We start from the raw sequence: 17,771 nt of genomic DNA, 5'->3' as shown, positions 1-17,771 counted from the left end.
TCCCCTGCTCCTCAGGGCATTAAAGAAAGTTATTTAAGTGGGAAGTGGGCCCTCTGACCAGAAGCTCTTCTGTACCGGCTGGGGACTGATCATAGACAAACCTACATAATTGTATCATTGTTACCTTCGTGACAGAAAGGACTCCACCACCAGATACATGGCGCAGGAATAGCCTTTATTATTCTGTACAGCTACTTTTCCACAGAGAGAACAGCTTATAAAACACATCCACACTAAACGGAGATATCTGAGTGGCACTGGAACAGTCCCTGACACAGAGAGGACACCGTGGCAACAGTCCTTATCTACACAGACACGGAGGGGAAACGGAGGGGCGAGGGCGGGCACCCAAGAGCGAGTTCCCGCGCACCGGTAGTTTGGAGATGTGTTGGCGGCTGCAGTGGTCCTCTGGCGCGTCCACAGCCTCGTGGATCCTGGGTTTTCTTGGATCGGGCCAACAGGTTTCCTCCAGCATCCTCAGAACAGAAGGGTAGGATTTTATGTTTTTTAAATACCAAGTGTTTCCAGCATACGTTGAAGACATATTGAAGAGAAAGAAAGTATTGAATGTCAAAAATAAAAATAAATAAATCAAAAGTTGTAGAGGCCAGAAATCTGATCTGACATTTCTCTGCTCCACAAGTTGTTTATCAGTCATCAGATCATTCTGGAAGGTCCTGTCGTAAATGATGTGCTTTCTTTAGTGTAAATTTAGCCCAAAACATTGTCAGGCAGACGTGAAATTTTTTAACTGGATGGGACCTTGGACTGTCTGACCCAACCCTGCTTTTACAGGCAAAGGATGTTGAACCTCAGAGAGATGAAACTGCTCTCCCCCGGAACCTGGCTGGTCAGCGGCAATTCCACATGCTACGGTCTGTTCCCAACACGCTATGGTCCGTCCCTGTTCCTCTCCATTCCACGGCATTCAAAGGAAGCACATGGCTTCTTTACTAAGAAATGGCTTCTTTGGTAAGCATGTTTCGGTCTCACATTACCACGTCAGCAGAAGAGATGCTGCACAAACAGACTGGCTCCCACCTGGGGGGGAACCCCCTCTGAGAACCAAGGCGGCTTTGGGGACCTTCATTCAGCAGGCTGTTCAGCCAGAGCTGGCCACCTCCTCCTCCCTGGTGTCGCCTGCATCGAGAATAAAGACCAGCTACCAGACGGATGATATCAAACTAGATGTTGCGTAGAAGGTAACCTGATTGTCTTAAACAAATATTGTACATTTACGGAAAGTAATAATTCTTTTAAAATCTTGTAAAATGTCAAAATTGCCATGTACAGTACACAGGAGAGCCCTTATCCTGGGTAACCTTTGTTATAAAAAAAAGGGCGGGGGGCGTGAAAAAGAAGCCAAGCACTCCTTAGGGCAAAGCCCATTAACCGTGGGTGGAGGAGGGACCCAGGGGTCTCCTAGCACCTCCGTGAGGACTTACAAGGACTTCAGGATCCCCCGCCTCCCCAGGGGTCCGGGCTTGGGGCCAGCTTCCCCCAACGCCAGGCTCAGAGGCCACGCCCCTCCACAAGGCAGCTCTGTTGCGCTGGTTTGGGGCTAGTTGAGCCAGCACCACATCACCGATGCGCCTTTGGGAGACCTGTCTGGAGGCAGAAGGGTCACCTGCAGACGGCAGAGAAAATAACTGCAGGCTCCTTCTGAAGTGCATCCCTATTCTGACATGCACGGGCTTTCTGGACGCGCTCATTTCAGCCATGTGGACTCGCTTTCCCACCCTGCTCTCCCCGAAAGGCTCTTTCATCCAACGAGAGTAGCTGCCTCCCTTCCTCCCGGCGACCAGCTGGAGGAGAATGAATGCCATCATCTCCCCTCTTCCTTTCATCCGACACCTTGTTCTTTGCTCAGAAACCCTCCTTGGCCCCGTGACTGCATTTCTGTGCATTTGGAAGAACAGCCCTGTGTGGGTGAACCATATCGGGCAGGGAGTTTCAGAGGGCCCTGGGCAGGGAGCCGGGGGTCTACGCTGAGGGTCCGACGGGATGCCTTAGCAGCTGAGAATCTGAAATGCCGGGCCTTGGTTTTCTCATCCGGGAAATGGGGAGGCAGAAGCCACCCTTGCGGGCCTCGCTGGGCAGGCAGGAGGCAGCATGGGTGACACTGCTGGTTAAAAAAAAAAAGGGAACAGTTGGAGAGGCGTTGTCCTTCCTGGGAGGATGCACAGTCCCTTCAGGACACCATCAGTGCCGGCCACCCTGCTCTGGGGGCCCGGACCGCCACCTCATGGCTCCAGGCCGGTGGCTGCTCCCAGGCCTTGCCTTCCAGCGGGGCTGCCTCAGACTCTGAGCTGGGGTTTTTATATGGAAAGATCAAAAGTCTCCTGATGCCCCTCTTTTCTCCAAACAATGACCCAAGGACCCTGACTCAGCAGGGACTCCACTGCCACAATAAGAACTCCCAAGCACAGATTTTCAATGCAGGCGTAAGAGGCTCAAACCATAAACAGAAACCCCAAATAGTTGCCACCGCCTTAATCAAATTAGGAATCCTTTCTCTGAATGAGCTGAAACTAACCACTACCACCACCAGAGGGCACCACTCATGAGTGTCTATTGGAAGTCAACCTAGAAATTCTCTACAGCCTCCAACGATCAACGCAGAACATTGTCCCCCTCAACCTGCGTGACCAGATTGCTGTGCTTGGTTCCACCCTGCCCCTTGAGTGCCGCGTTTAGTCCATGATGAGAGACAAAGGGAGCTTCCAGGGGCAACTCGCCATCGGCTGAGACCGCGGGCCACGCTGGGTGGGATTTCCAGGGAAAGACTGTGCAGGAGTCTGCGGGCGGACAGATGGTCTGTCAGGCGGCCCTCGGGCACCCTCCTGGCCTCGAGGGCACAGCAGAGGGGCCACAGGACATACGCACGGCTGGCCTCACCGGGTCCCTGACCCCGTGTCCCAGGAAGGTCTCAGGAACCACAGATGGGCTTCTGGGCTCCACGTGCCTGGCAGAGTGAGACCTCGCGTGGCCCCTGCGAGCCTGTCTGGCTCTTCCGTGGCCGCCCGCTGTGACGCCCATGGCTCCGAATCGCCTGGCCACCAGAAGCTGGAAGACGGCTGCAGAACACACCAGCCAGGCTCCCTTTGGCCAGGGTGAAAACGGACCAAGAGAGTTTGTGTTGGAGATCGCCCAGAGCCCCTCTCCATGGGTCTCCCGACAGCGACAGGCGCACCCAGGCTCCCGAGCCCGGTTCAGGCCCCGGAGGGCCAATGGGGGCCACGCGAGGGCATGTAGGGGAGGGGAGACCCAGGGACACCACCCCCGGGCTCCGTCAGGCTTTTGGTCGGTGTCCGGTTTGTGCTGTCCAACCACAGCAACCCCCTGCCCCCCACCCCCCCGCCCACACTGCATGGCCCAAGGGCTTCTCCTGGGGCCCACAGGACAAGCAGACGTGGCGGGGAATTCCGCCCGAGCCATGGACCCAGCCTGGGCTGTCTCTCAAATTGGGTGAGAATCCTCAAAACAAGAGATTCGACAAAGGTCTTTTTTTTTTTTTTTCAGTTCTCTACTTTTTTTAAGTATATTATATTGGTGATGCTATTACAGCTGTCCCGATTTTCCCCTTTTGCCCCCCTCCACCCGATATCCCCTTCCCTCCCGTTCACGTCCACGGGTCGTGCATAAAGTCCTTTGGTCCTGTTCCCGCCTGTCCTCTTCGCCCGTGAGGCTCGCCAGTCAAAGCTCACAGCCCCCAGGCCCGACGAACAGAAGGTGAGGGGAAACCAGACGACGGCATCATTTGGAAAGGGGACGAGAGGAGGGGCGTCAGGAAGGGCACCTGCCGGAGAGGAGCCCCTGGACAGCATCCAGGCGGGAGCGAAGCCGACACCTCGGCCTGGGCGCTGGCGCCACGGCCGTCCTCCTCGGGGCCGGTTCAGATGGCCAGCCAGTGTTGCAACTGCGGGGGACATTCCAGGCCTTAGTGCCGGTGGTGGGGACAGGCGGGGACTGGGGGGCCCAGGGCCTGCTGCAAAGCACAGCGAGCGGACAACACCCCCTCCCTCCCAAGACCCGGAGGACACGCAGGCTCTGGGTTCCCTGATTGCTGCTGCGGCTCAAAGAGGGCAAAGGAGGCTTCCCGAAGTGGCATGGCAAGCCCAAAGCAAGGAGCTCACGGGGCCCCTCCCCGACCCCCTGCCATGGCTGTTTCTAAGGGAAACAAGTTGGGACTCTGGTCAACATATTACCGGTGTGCCCACAGAGCTTCCTTCAAGACAAGGGATCCTCAGTCTAGCTTGGCGATACTCCATGGTGACAACTCAGAGCAGGAGAATAGAGCTTAGCGAAGTTTGGGGACTTGGCATTTCCAGACCAAAGACCAGAGGGGCCAGCGGAAGCCGGCAGAAGGCAGGGGACACACCCACTCCTAACACCAGACCCTCGTGAGCTCCGGCCCACTGCGCAGGGGGCAGGGGGCCCGGCCTGGCACTCCCAGGGCCCAGCAGGGAGCAGCGAAGGTCCTCCCCAGGCCCCGGCCCCGAAAGTCGGCTGCACCCACCTGGAACTGCCTGACGTTCCTCTGGGCCACCAGGTGGTGCTCGTTCTCAGGTGTGATGCCATAGGCCAGTCTCTGTGGGAGGTGGGGGACCGGGGGAGGCCTCAGCTAGGCCCAGAGGCCCAGGCGGAGCCCCTGGATAAGGCCCCCCTGCTATTTGGGCCTGAAGTCCCACATGGACAGTGTACGAGGTCCATACAAGACACCCTACCATGGTCGGCTCACTGAGTCATTCGTCTGGGTGCTATGGGCAGTCACTGGGGGCCCAGAGCTGAGGAGACCCATGCAGCCCCCGCTTTGGCGGAGCGTGCGGCTCGTGGGAGGGGTGGGCATTGAAAAACTAAACACACGTGCAAGTGTAGCACCGCAATGGGAGTAAGTGCTGGGGAGGGCCGGCACAGAGCGCAGAGCCCAGAAGATGGGACCCGCCCTCCCGGGGCAGAGGGTAGGCCTCCCCAGGGTGGGGCTCGGGGACTGATCTCCAGGTGGCGGGGAGCCCGCTCCCAATGTGGGGAGAATAGAAAGCTGGAAGCAGGTCCAGGTTTCCATGTCTGGGATGAGCCCCCAGAATCTGGACCCTTCAGGTGACCCAGAAGCTCTTGGACTTCGAATTTCAGGGACGTGCCACAAGGAAGTGGGGGCGGCAGCCGCAGCCTTGCCTGCGACCCTCTGGCCTAAGTGCTTGTGCAGCTCCCTCACTCACGTCCTCAGTGGTTCGCCGGCCCCTCCCAGGAGAGTGAGCTCCAGGAAAGCCTGTCTGTGCTGGGCCGTGCAGACCCGCAGCCGTGCCGTGAAGGGAGGGGTGAAGCAATGGAGGGACGGGCTCTCTATCGTGCAAAGTAAGGACGTGAGGAAAAGGCCTTCTCCGCTATTCCTCAGAGACATGGCATTTCGATAACCCAAGAGCGGGAAAGATGTCATTCCAGGGTCGAGGCCACTACTTCCCAAACACTTGTCTGTATTGCACGTGCCCAGCAGCGCTCGTGGTAAGAGAAGAAAGCGTATCCCGCAGGTCCCTGGCTTAGGCGAGTCAGATTCGGGTCCAGGCTCAGGAAAGAGGCAGGAACAAGCCAAGATACTAGGCCATGGTGAGCTTGGACCCGGACGGCCAGGCCATCTGGGGACATGGCAAACCTTACAAAGGGACACGGCTTGGGGCGGGGGCGGTGGCCATTAAGGCCACATGTCTAACTTGTCCTTAGAGGACTAGAGAGCTGAGCGTCACCTTCTCCCATAAGCCCCAGTGGGAACAGCAGAAGGAGAATGTATGTCATTGTGCTCATGACATGCCACACAGTGGCCAGCAACACGTGTTGAATGTCTGCCACGTGCAGCTGCGGTGCAAAGCGTGCTCCTTTCATTTAAGATCCACATGACTGTCCCCAGGTTATAAGTATGGAAACCGAGGGTCATGGTGGGTCCGCCTGACCCTAGAGTCCCTGTCCTGTCTCCCCTCTCACTCCGACAGGAATGGCTCGGATGCCCCCTCCCCTAGCGCCCCCGCCCACCCCCCGCGGCCCGAGCTCACCTCCCACAGGGAACCCCGCGTCTTCAGGAACTTGTAGGCCACGTAGGCGGGCACCAGCGTCATGGAGGAGAGCGCGATGCCCCACCCGACCCAGTTAGCCCAGAGCGGGAAGATGTAGTCGTCGTAGGTGAGCTGCTTGAAGTTGATGATGCTCACCACCACCACGAACTGCGGGGAGGGCAGAGGGCAGGCAGAGGGGTGGGAGGGGGGACGCGGGGGGCGGGGCAGGAGCGGAGAAAACAGAGAAAGAAGAAAGAGTCCAAGAAGCGAATGATAACAAGGAGATCAAGACACGGGGAGCGAGAAAAGGAGAAGAATGGACCAGTGACCTTGGAGCTGGGCGGAGCACTGGCCCAGGCTGGAGACCCCGCTGGGGTGAGCGTCCAACACCGCGTCACCAGGCCTGAGCGTCCCCCGTGTCCTGTCCCCACAACCAGGACTCGCCATCCCAGAACCTCCTCCCCTACGAAGCCAACGTGCCCACCCCCCCACCCCAGGCAAGCCCCCAGACCCAGGGCGCCCGGCCCCACATACGCACCAGGAGGAAGGCGGGGCTGATAAACTTCCAGCACAGCCTCCAGTACAGGCCCGGCCTGAACCCCATCATCTGCTGGATGTCGTTGCTGAACCGGTCCACACCTGGGCACACATACAGGCCTGTCACCGCGGCCCTGCGGAGCCCGGGGCAGGGAGCAGGCGGTGAGGCAGGGCCCGGCACCCAGCACTCGTTCCTGGGGACGGGCCCTGGCGGGGGCAGAACAGGGAGAGGACACACTCACAGACAGGGTCACCGACCTGCCACCCGAATTCACTTTCCAGAGGGAGATGGAGCTCGGGGAGGGGAGGGGACTTGCCCAGGTCTCACTGCCAGGTCATCCTGACTCCAAAGCCTGGATCCCCCTCTTGTTCACACTCCTAAACCATGAGGCTGTGGACACTGCTTTCTGGGACTTTGGTCCGGCAGAAGGGCCCAGGCTCACACCAAAACCCCTTTCTGACTTGTGGGAAAGACTGAGAACAGGACTCACGCGGATATGACACGGGGTGGGGGCGGGGAGAAATCAACAGCGGCAACACACTTGACACTTGGTGACACCTTATACCTCCTCAGCTGCAGAAAAAGTTTGCCAGGCAAAACATAGGACTCCCGGTTACACGTGAACTTCAGACAGACAATGAAGCCGGTCTTAGTTTAAGTGTGTCCCGTGTGACATTTGGGAAAACAATTCCCAAGTGGGGAGCAACAGAAAACAATTATGCACAGCTTATCTGAAACGCAAGCGTAACAGGGCACCTTGTCTTCTCTCTGCTGAGTCTGGCCCCCGCTTTAGAGTGAATGACAGGCCTTGGGAGCGGCAGTTTCCTCAAGTCCCTCTTTAAAAGCTGATGCGGGGGGGCCTTTGGGCCCTTTGCAGCCCCAGCTTAAGGGGGTCCGGTTCCCCCAAAGATGAGCCGCGGGCTGGGGGAGCTGCTCCTGACAAGGAGCCGGCCAGACACAGAAGCCCCTTTGTGTTCCAGGGCAAAAGTGTCCAGGAACACGGGGTTCCTCGCACTCAGGGCCCAGCACGCACCGTAAAACCAGGAGACGCCGATGGCTTCCATGAGCACAGCGAAGAGGATGGAGGTGCCGGCCGCGAACGTGTCCAGCAGGGTCAGCACGTATATCCCACCCTGGGGCGCGAAGGGAGAGCGCTTGAGGCCATCTTGTTACATCCACCACAATGTGCCTGTCCCCTGCCGCCTGTCCCACGGGCTCAGAACCCAGTCTGAGAATGTGGGTGACAGGGTTTGGGGGCTACTGTACTGAGGTCGCCTGTGTGTGTTCTGACAAAGGCCTTCCAGAGTCCCAAGGTCTGAGGGCATCAAAGGGATTTTGCTCCCTCTCGCAACAGGGGTGTCTGGCGACCCAAGGCTCAGGGGTGACAGGTGACAACGGGGCATGTCCCTAGAGGATCAGGCTACAGGGGTAAGTAAGGATGTCCAGTTTGCCCCGAGCTCAGGGCCCTGCCCTGCCCAGTCCACGCCAGCTCCGAGGCTGGACATGTCTGATGGATTGAAAAGCATCCCCACAAACGGGAGGCGACCCCGGCCGCAGCCTCGCCTCACCTTGGTTATGCAAAACAGGGCCAGGAGGAAGGTGCTAAAGGTGACGCCAAACGTGAAGAGTTTCCGGTGTCGCTTCAGGACCTGGAAGTCATCAGCCAGGCCCGTGATGACCGCCTCCATGCCTCCCATCTGGGGGGAACCAGGCAGGGTGGGCGCAGGAAGCAGGGGCTCCCTGCGCCCCAGGCTCCGGCTCAGGCTCACCCCGACTCTCACCCGCCGGAGAAATCGGCCGGTACTGCCTGCCTCCCAGCCTCTTCCCCGACATCTGTCCCCTTCTCAACCAAAATCGGGACTCAGAAACCACACGGTGCAGGGTGAACAGGTTACTCCCCACCACCCCCTGATCAACAGGCACCTGTCTCCCACCCCCTCACTCAGCCCCAGTGGGTTCAGATGAGCTACAGGAGTGTGAAAGGCATAAAATGCCCAACGCCCAGGTAACGTAGCAGCATGTGAGCGGAATTTTCTGGAACCAGCCACAAAGGGGAGCTTCTAGTGCTGGACACAGGCAGCAGCTTCCGACGAGCATTACAGCTACTTTCCTCATTACCCAGAGTGTGAAGGGGTCGCAGAGCCCACGGCGCTGGGCTAGTTTACTCTTTATGGCCTCGTATGGGTCATCCTCAAGTGTTTGCTTACGTGACCCCTGAGCCTGGGACAGCAGACAAGTAGCATACGGGCCACCGCTCTCAGTCAGCCACGGGCATGACCCTTCCCTTGGCAGGCAACACTCAGCAAAATCAGGACCCCCTCCTAAGGGCCCAGAAGCAGCCTCAGGCCCCTTCCCGGCACCCTGCTCCTGGCAGCTCCACCCACTGAGGAGGCCGTGAGGGGAAACCTGTCTGCCAGCCCTACTCTAAGCCCTTGCAGACTTCCAGGCACTATGTGCTCAAGGTGGACAGAGAGATGGAGAGAGCCCGGGAAATCTCATCTTACAATGGGTCAGATAAAGGCCCTCAGACACGGATGAGGCTCCGAGGGCTTTGGCTGCTAGCTGGTGATAACAGGAACAGGGGAAGAGCGCCCGCTCCGCACCCTCTCCGATTTCAGTCCCCGTCCGCAAGAGGAGAGCGCTGGGCTGGCTGATCTGCAGTCCCTGTGGCGTGGATTCCCACGATGCAACTGGGTTTCTACTGGTTCCTGGCTGTGGCTTATGTCTTGCCTTTTTGAGTGAGGACTCACTTCCTTGTTTGCATTCAAATAGGGCCTTCTGGAAAGGACTACTAATCAGGGGTTTGAATGGTGGGAATTTGAGGCTGAGGTGTGCGTGGGGGTGGGGGGTTTCCTGAGCAGGGTCACTTACTGAGCTGTCAAATCCCAGAGCCAGGAGCATGATGAAGAACACCACAGCCCAGAAAGTGGACCCCGACAGTGTGGAGATGGCTTCTGGGTACAGGATGAACACCAGACCAGCTCCTGCAAGAAACATCAAGGGCTTCATCAACGCCTGGGACAGTGGGTCTGAGCTGCAGGTAGGACGAGGGCATGGTGAGGCTCCATCGGCCTCAGGCCGGCCCGCGGATCTTGGTCAGTCATGCGTGGGCAAGAAAATCCAAGGGTCTGAAGAGGACAGACGAGCCCAGCTCCAGCTTGCAGCTCACCCGTGTGCCAAGGAGGTAGACACCCGGCTGCCAGACCAGAAAGCGGCACCGCGCCCGGACAGCCACAGGCCACGTGCTGCGAGCCCGCCTCCTGCACCCCGCGAGGGATCCTCTACGCTCACAGGCTCCTCGGGGGCCATGAGAAGCAGCCCCTCCTCAGGGCTCAGCTTCTTTGTGGCCACGAGAATACCAGAAACAGTGGGGAAGGACACAGGCTCCACGGTCGGAGCAGTCAGCGGGGGGACCGCGGGCTACTGAGCCTGAGCCTCAGCATTCTCACGGCTAAAGCAGGCCCGCTCACACTCTCCCGCATGAGAACTCAGTGAAGGTGTGTCCGGAGCTCAGCCTGCGGCCTGGAGCAGAGCCGATGCTCCGCCGGACCCAGGAAGGCGCTGCTACATCGCAGGGCCCAGCACTGCCTGGAATTCCCACTGACGGCCCCAGAGTCCATCCCAGGGGCGATTTGCACACCTCCCCGTCGGGCACGCTCAGCCCCACCGCCAGTACAGGTCTGTGCGGCCTTGACTGAGGTGGGTTTCTCAGCCCCCTCGTCCTCCCTGGGCTCGGTCTGCTCACTCACCTTCAGTGGCAACATCCTCGATGTTGACCTTGTGTTCATGGGCCATGTAGCCGAGGATGGAGAAGATGGCAAAGCCGGAGATGAAGCTGGTGACACAGTTGATGGTGCTGGTGAGCAGGGCGTCCCTGGGGGAAAGAGTCACTGTTAGTTCAAGTCGCCAGAATTTCCCAGCCCCTGCTCATCGACCACTGGCCTCCTGGGGAATCCACAGCCTCGCACGCCTCCGGTCGCCTTGCTGCCCCGTGGACCCAGGGCCCTTCCATAACCGGGTGAGGGCCTGCAGGTGCAGGAAATAGGCGCTCAGCTTCTGGGTGCAACGCTCTGAGACCAGGGTCTGGTACCGAATCCTTGTCGGGGAACGGAGTCGCCAGCCTCCTTCCTCAACCCACTTCCCATGGCTCCCCACTGTCTCGCGGCTTCTCAGCAGGCCACCGAGAGCTCTGCTCAGATGCCTGAACCTCCCTTCCAGGCTCCCATCCAGTCAAACCAGGGGGGTAAGTGACCTCCCTGGTGTTGCTTAGGCTGTTCCCCCCCACGCCTGCCCCCCACGCGGTGTCTGCCTGTCACAGTCCTGACCGTCCTCCAAAGCCCACCTCCAACTCACATCCAGGCGGCTCCCCCTCCAGAGGGCCAATCGCCCCATCTCCTTAGTCTTCCTACGGCCCACCCCACTGGTTCACATCACCCTACTCTGTCTTGTGCCGGGGGGCTGTGGTCCTGCCTTTGGCCTTTGAGAGGGAGGGACGGACAGAGGCCCCGTCGGTGCCCATTGCAGACTCCGCTGCCCCCTGCAGACTTCTGCCTGCCCGCCCGTCCCTCACGACTCACGTGACCAGCCTGGAGATCCCATCCTCGCTGCCTGGGCACCGGATGGACAGACAGTGCTGCCTGCCTTGAAAGCCACACTGTGTCCCTCTGTCCAGCTACCCATCCCTTGTCCCAGACCAGAGCCTCTCTCCTGTCACTGCCAGGATTCGGTGCTGCCCAGCCTCCAGAAGGACCTTACCTGTAGCAGTTGTTGTCAAATTTGTTGTAACTGGCAAATGCAATCAAGACTCCAAATCCGGCCCCGAGGGAAAAAAATATCTGAGTTGCAGCATCAATCCATACCTGAGGTGGGCAGACAAAAGCCATCACGTTCGGCCACCCCAGGAAGGGGACTACCTCACCACTCCAGAAGGGCCGGGACACCCCAGGGATGCCCCGTGACCCGAGGGGATGAGGTCTGAACCGGAGGTGGCAGCAAGCCACCCCCCACCCCCCAAAGCCTGGGCAGAGAGCCCAGGGTCTCTCTAGCATCTCCAGGTGGTGGGTGGTCTTGAGGGAAACTTGCTGGCTCAATGGGATGTCCCGATTGTCAAAGGTAATAAACTAACAGTTCCAGGCCGTGTGGGTTGAGTGAGGGTTACGACGATCTCGGGAGTTATGGAGCCTGCATCTTCAGGAAGGAATAAGTTTCTAGCAGTTTCTACCAGCCACACAGCGGTGCCTCTTGGGGGCCAATGAGTTCACTTATTCCTCCATCTTTCGAGTGACGAAGGCACGTGACACGTAGCCTAGAGATCTGAGCTCTGGTCCGAGCCCCTGGCCGCCTGGTCCAGTCCAGGTCCTCTTTCTGGCCCTGCCTACCAGTTCCCCCACCTGCGTCGTGGGGATAATCACACAGAGCCCACCCTACTAAGAGCTGCCACTAGGACTGGTGAGATGCCTATCATTTCCCTACTCACGTGACTCTGGGCTGCCCCTACTTTGCCAGCACAAGGTGGAACGACAGAGGCAACTGTACAGAAAGGAGGACAGAGCTGCCCCCTGAGACAGCCCCCAGGTGCAGCTTCTACATGTCAGAAAGACTCGGCCTATTTAAACCCTCGCAGGGCAGATAGAAGTCTGACTGTTTCACAATTTACAAGGCTGATCCACGCCTTATGCTCTGCTCCCTTTGTGACAGTTACTAAGGAAATACTTTTTTTCTCTTGGTGTCTGGGCTATAACCCTGTGGTATGTGGCTACATCACAACTCTGGGGTGCATCGTGGGAGGGGTCCCTCCCAGTCCTGTGTGGCTGTGAGAATACTGCTGAAGGGTTGTCACTGAGGCGGGACTGAGGGAGGGGGCTGCGGGCCCCTCAGCCATGGTTTGAAGATGCTCGAGGCTTTGGTACCGCCAAGACTGTGTCTGCTCCCAGCCTCGCCCCACTACTTTGGGCCCCATTCCAAATTCACCCCTTCGTTGTCATCTGTGACTCTAGCCAGGACACAGAGCTGGAGGGGGTGACAGGAGAGGCAGCAGGTCCAGGTCTCCCTCTGGCTGACAAGGATGGCGGCTGAGACCAGCGCTGGGGACTGGAGTGGCCGGGGGAGGCCAGGCGCCACGGCCCAGGGCAGGATAAAAGGCCAGGGCAGAGCATTGCTCCCTTGGAAAAGAGGGGTCGACAGAGGCCACCAAAAGGAGCGACACAATTCCAGGCCATCAGAGCCAGATGGGCAAATCAAACCAGCATCGGTCAGGTGGAGGAGCTCAGCAGAGCTGGGGCCAGGTTTCCTACCACTGCATGCCCCGAGAGCCCTCCCCAGCCCGGGCGCTCGGGTGGGGGGTCCCCGGCACGGACCGTGGCCTCCTTCAGGCGGTAGAAGTCGATGTGCAAGTAGGCGCTGATGCCGCTGGAGGCGCCGGGCAGCGTGAGGCCGTGGACCAGGAGCACGAACAGCACGAAGTAAGGCAGCGTGGCTGTGATCCACACGACCTGCAGTGGACAAGCGCCCTGAGGGCCCGGCTCTGCCTGGGAGCACAGGCCCTCCCCCCTCCTCCCTTCACTCAGTGCACGGACTCCGGCTCTGCATGGACTCCGGCTCCGTCAGCAGGCCAGGTCCCGGCCCGACCCCAGGGCGAGCAGGCACCGGCTGCACCCCGGGGCTGCTCAGAGCCGAGTGGAGAGCCAGCCGCCCCGCAGCGCTGCCGCCAGGGCTGGGGCCTGGTGAGGGCAGAGACCAGGTTCTCGCAGCACCTGCTGCCTCCTCCTCTACAGGGCACCTGTCTCAAGGACCCTTTGAGCTGCGCAGGCCACCTTCCCAACCTCCTCCATCCTCCTCCCCCACCTCTACCCTCACTCAGGCACACCCTCCAGCAGTGCTCTGGCCTTCCTCCATTGGACTGGGCATGTCTCTGGGGCATAAAGCCCCAGAAACCCGGAAACGGAGGGTGCCCGCACACTGAACAGAGCCCCCCTCCCCTCCTGCCCCAGGTAGAGGAGCAGAGAAGAGAGGCGGGGACAAGGGAGGCTGTGTGGGCTTCCTCGCCGTTCCTCCTCACCCTTGCTGACACACTGAAATCCTTCGGGGGAAGCTGTAGATAAAAATGTCCCAGTGCACATCCCATTCTTGGAGTTTCTGGTTTAACTGGCGTAGGCTGGAGCCTGAGCTTCAGGAGCTTTAAGAGCTCCCCCTGCTGGTGTAAAGGTGCAGCCAAGGTTCAAGTCACTGCTCTACGCAGAGAGGGCTGGGGCAGACGCAGAAAGCACAGTGGGCGCCCAGCAGAACTTGTGCTCAGGGCAGGACAGCCTGGCCCAAGGAAGACTCCACTGAAGCACTGGAGGACACGTGACTTAAGAACCAGTTGGCTTCTCCTCTCAAAGCCCTGACATCAGGCAGCCCCGGGAATCTTTACACATCCGTAGGGAGAAAACAGAAGCCCCAAACCATGTCTGAGGGTGAAGTTCTTTGCCAGCCTGGAGAGGCATGGGCTTAAAATCCAAGATGTAGGAAATGAAGTCATATGCTTTCCATTAACTACGTTTAAGGGGAGGGGTCTAGCCTCCTCATCTGTCTTCCCCAACAGGTCATGAGCATGTCAGAAGCAAAACACCCATAGTTTTCAAGCTTGTATCCAGCACATGGCACACACAGATGCTTAAAAAAAATATCTGTTGGGTGGGTGGATGAAAGGTTGATAAATAGGTGGATTGACAGATGGACAGGTAGGTAAATGGATGGATGGAAGGCGGTGGATGGAGGGGTGATTATTGAATGGTTGGGTGGAAGGATGGATGGGTAGATGGATGATTGACTGGTTGATCATATAGTTGGGTGGATGGGTAAGTGGATGGATGGATGGTTGTGGATGGAGGGCTGATTATTGAATGGTTGGGTGGACGGATGGATGGTGGATGGATGACTGGATGGTTGGACATATAGTTGGGTGGATGGGTAAATGGATGGATGGGTAAGTGGATGGATGGATGGTGAGGTGAGTACCTGGTTGAGTGGGCAGATGGATGGATGAGTGGGTCAGTGATAAATCAGAAGGCTAGTGGATGATTAAGTTAGCCAAAGAATGAATGAAAGAATAAGTGTGCATCAGGGAGTAATGAAAGGTATCAGTGGCTGGTCATATCTTCTGAGGGAATCAACAGAGGAATCAGGTTCCTGTGTTTCACGTTAGCCAATTGTCCCTCCATCCCTCTCTGTTACATGGGGTGGGGGCAGGGCTGTGAAGACATGGGCTCTAGATTTCTGTTTTCTTCCAGGGGTGTAGGAACAAGGAGGACAAATTTCCAAAAACAAATGAGGCAGAAAATATGCCTTAGAAAGTGAAGTCATTGCCTCTGGATAGCCTCACATTAATCCTTGATTTATTTCCCCTAATTGGGACAAATGAGACTAATTCCTTAGTGACAGGCACAAGGAGGAGCCCTCAGACGTCCTTGTTAGGCCCTCGCTGCTGTGTTCCCTATAACTCATGTCACCAGCCGCGGGTCCACTACCCCACCCCGCACGGCGTCGAGCCCACCTCTCCACCCAGCAGGAAACAACATCCCTGGTCTGACTTCAGGACTCTCCCACGGGGTCTGGAGGCCCCCGCACGAGCCATGCCTGAGGCTCCAAAGTGGATTTGATTCCCCCAAGGACACAGCAGGGCACGGCGGAGCTGACCCTGACTGCAGTCAACCATCAAGAAGGGAGTTCGCTCTGTCCATGCACATGTGTTCAAAGTAAACCATCTGAGTCTTGTGGAAAGTTCTCAGAATTGAGGGCAGGAGTGAGTTCTGCGGCCGAAGACCTTGTGCCGAAGGGGAGGCGCTTGCGTCCCTGGCCAAGTGCTCGCTCATGCTCACTCGCGCCCCGCACGCACACTAGGCGAAGCGAAGGGCCCCCGGGCTGTGAGAGCCCCACCCCCGGCTTCTCTGCTCCCAGATTTTCAGCTTGTGGTGAATCTCCAGCCATGAGAAGCGAGGCTTGGTGTATCTCTGAGCATGAGATGAGAGGAACAATGTGGAGCCCGCTGGCTTTTGACAAGTGCCATCAGTCCCCAAAGGAAGACTCTGCTTCCTATCACCTCAAATCCAAATTCTGTGAGTCTGTGGGTACAGGTTAGAATTTGCATGGTTCCAGGGTGCCAAATGCAATGGCTGATAATCCCAAGGCAGAGGAGCTGGGCTTGAGCAAAGGGAGGGCCTTCCAATGAACAGAGCTCTCTAAAGAGGAAAGGAACTGTCCAGGGACATGGCGAGGCCGCTGCCCGTGTGCAAACTTTGCTAGGATCCGCGCACAAGGCAAAGCGCTAGGTCAAGGTGAGGCCATGGACCAGCAGCTTCGGCAGCACCTAGGAGCTTGTCAGAAGTGCAATGCTCACCCCGCCCCCAGAGTCACCTCTCAAGGAGGGACCCAGGAATCTGAGCTTTAACAAACCCTCCATGTGATTCTTATGAGCATCGAAGGCTGAGAAGCCCAGCTTAGGTCACCTCTAAGGCCTTGTCTCACTCAGGGAGGATAGAAACTGCCTTCATTTACCCTCCAGTGATTTATAATTTATAATTCTCTGAACTGGGTCTTAGGGACATTTGCACTAAAAATGAAGGCGTACTATGATATACAGGGTGAGGGCTATACACTCATGTTACTTAAGAAAATACTGAGCTATAAATAGTTTAGCCTATTCATCGTCCAAATGCAAATGATGCTGTACATTATAACTGAGTCCAACAGAGTCAGGACAGCAAGCCAGGACCATCTGTGTTGACATATTACAGATGAAAAGACGTGGCTAGACTTACGGCTTGAACGCAAAAGTTAACCAAAAGACGTTTCTATTAAGTATTCTGGACGTCAGGTGTACCTTGAATTGGTCCAGCTTTCTCTCTCCCTGACCCCACCAACTTCACGAGAATTTGAGAATGCGCTCTGTCTCGTCCCGTTTCCCAGACAGCTTGGAGCCTGGCCGTGAATGGGGCAGCGTGTGGTGGTTGACCCCGGCCAGCTCTCTTGTCCTGACTTATCTCCAGGCGTAAAGAGGTCCAAGGCTTCAGAGAGATTGGTTCAGCATGGAGACAGGGCCGTGGGGGCCTGGGCTGCCCCTTCCTTCCAGCCCCGCAGAAAGTCTGAAACCCACTGAGCACCAGCAGCAGTGCTAATGACGGACAAAGAGTGACAAGGGTCATTAAGTGAGCAATTTCCGTCCGCCAGCCCTGCACTGAGGACCTCTCACTCCACCCTCTGGGACAGCCCTGCAGGCTGGTGCCATCAATACTTGCTGTCACTTCACAGGTGAGAACACGAAAGCTTAGCGGGCACCGTTAATCCTGAGGTCACCCGTAGGACATGATGGTGCCTGGACTTTGACGCGGGTGGTCGGACCACTAGGCCACGAGCGTGATCACTCCCTCTGCTGTGTACTTGAGACCCAGGTTCAAGTCCTGGCCATGCTAAAGATTGTGGTGAAACCCTTCCCCTCTCTGGGCCCCAGTTTCCCCATTTCTACAAGCAGGTCGGAGTGGATGGCCCCTGAGTATCTCCCAGGTGCGCAGCAGGTGCCGGCTTCCTGGGCTTGTAGTTGCTAAGGGCCGGTTGAGCCAAGGGCTGGGAGTGGGGAGGCAGGCAGGGCTCCAGGACAACAACGGGATATGCACCCTCTTGCCAGGCTCCCCGCCCGCCCGCGAACTCCTGACTCAGACCTCCACCCTCTACCGTGGGGTGGTCATGGGTCCAGGTTACAGGATGTGGGTCTGGGGTAACCCCTTTCCCTGGTCCAGACTGCACGCCGCCGCCATCGTCCCAGCAGGCGGCAGTGGAGTGGCCACAGAGTGGCGGGGAAGTGCGAACTTTTGCGCTCCATTTCAGGCTGCTCTGTGGCCGTGGGGGCCGCTGGGGAAAGCCGCGGCCCTATTCCACATGCAATCTGGAAGAAATAAGCAGCGCTCTTGTTTTTCTCCTGAGCCAGTTTATAAAAACAATTAGAGACAGGGCACAAGAATGTCCTACGCGAAGTCCCTCCCTGTGGACTGGGGGACTTACGCAAATGTGGGCTGTGGATTCTGTTGACGTGTTTCCACCTGGGGGGCTTTTCTGGTGCCACATTCCTGCTCCGCCCTTCCAGTCTCTCCCCAGCGGAAGGGTGCCTTTGCCCAGAGGAGCTGCATGCTCAGCCCTTTCTCTCATTAACATCACTC

The 17,771-nt window shown here is 57.9% G+C and overlaps 1 protein-coding gene across 1 annotated transcript in view; it reads right to left on the bottom strand.

The window, feature by feature from the left end:
* Positions 1-3,640: 3,640 nt before the first annotated feature.
* SLC6A2 (solute carrier family 6 member 2) overlaps positions 3,641-17,771 on the bottom strand; it is a 39,823-nt gene continuing 25,692 nt past the window's right edge. Inside the window, exons 6-15 of the mRNA XM_054570248.1 lie at positions 12,939-13,073; positions 11,338-11,441; positions 10,332-10,456; positions 9,454-9,566; positions 8,151-8,279; positions 7,616-7,715; positions 6,583-6,683; positions 6,045-6,212; positions 4,520-4,591; positions 3,641-3,919 (exon numbers count right to left, since the gene is read on the bottom strand). Coding sequence (XP_054426223.1) covers positions 3,896-3,919; positions 4,520-4,591; positions 6,045-6,212; positions 6,583-6,683; positions 7,616-7,715; positions 8,151-8,279; positions 9,454-9,566; positions 10,332-10,456; positions 11,338-11,441; positions 12,939-13,073 — 1,071 coding nt within the window. The 3' untranslated portion in view covers positions 3,641-3,895. The remainder of the gene's footprint in view (positions 3,920-4,519; positions 4,592-6,044; positions 6,213-6,582; positions 6,684-7,615; positions 7,716-8,150; positions 8,280-9,453; positions 9,567-10,331; positions 10,457-11,337; positions 11,442-12,938; positions 13,074-17,771) is intronic.

This window comes from Pteronotus mesoamericanus, unplaced genomic scaffold (genome assembly GCF_021234165.1).
Source record: "Pteronotus mesoamericanus isolate MK-2021 breed Mesoamerican mustached bat unplaced genomic scaffold, CSHL_Meso_final contig_202, whole genome shotgun sequence".
NCBI classification, from domain to species: Eukaryota; Metazoa; Chordata; class Mammalia; order Chiroptera; family Mormoopidae; genus Pteronotus; species Pteronotus mesoamericanus.
The sequence above is the reverse complement of the archived record's forward strand: the minus strand, read 5'-3'. Positions and strand labels throughout refer to the sequence as shown.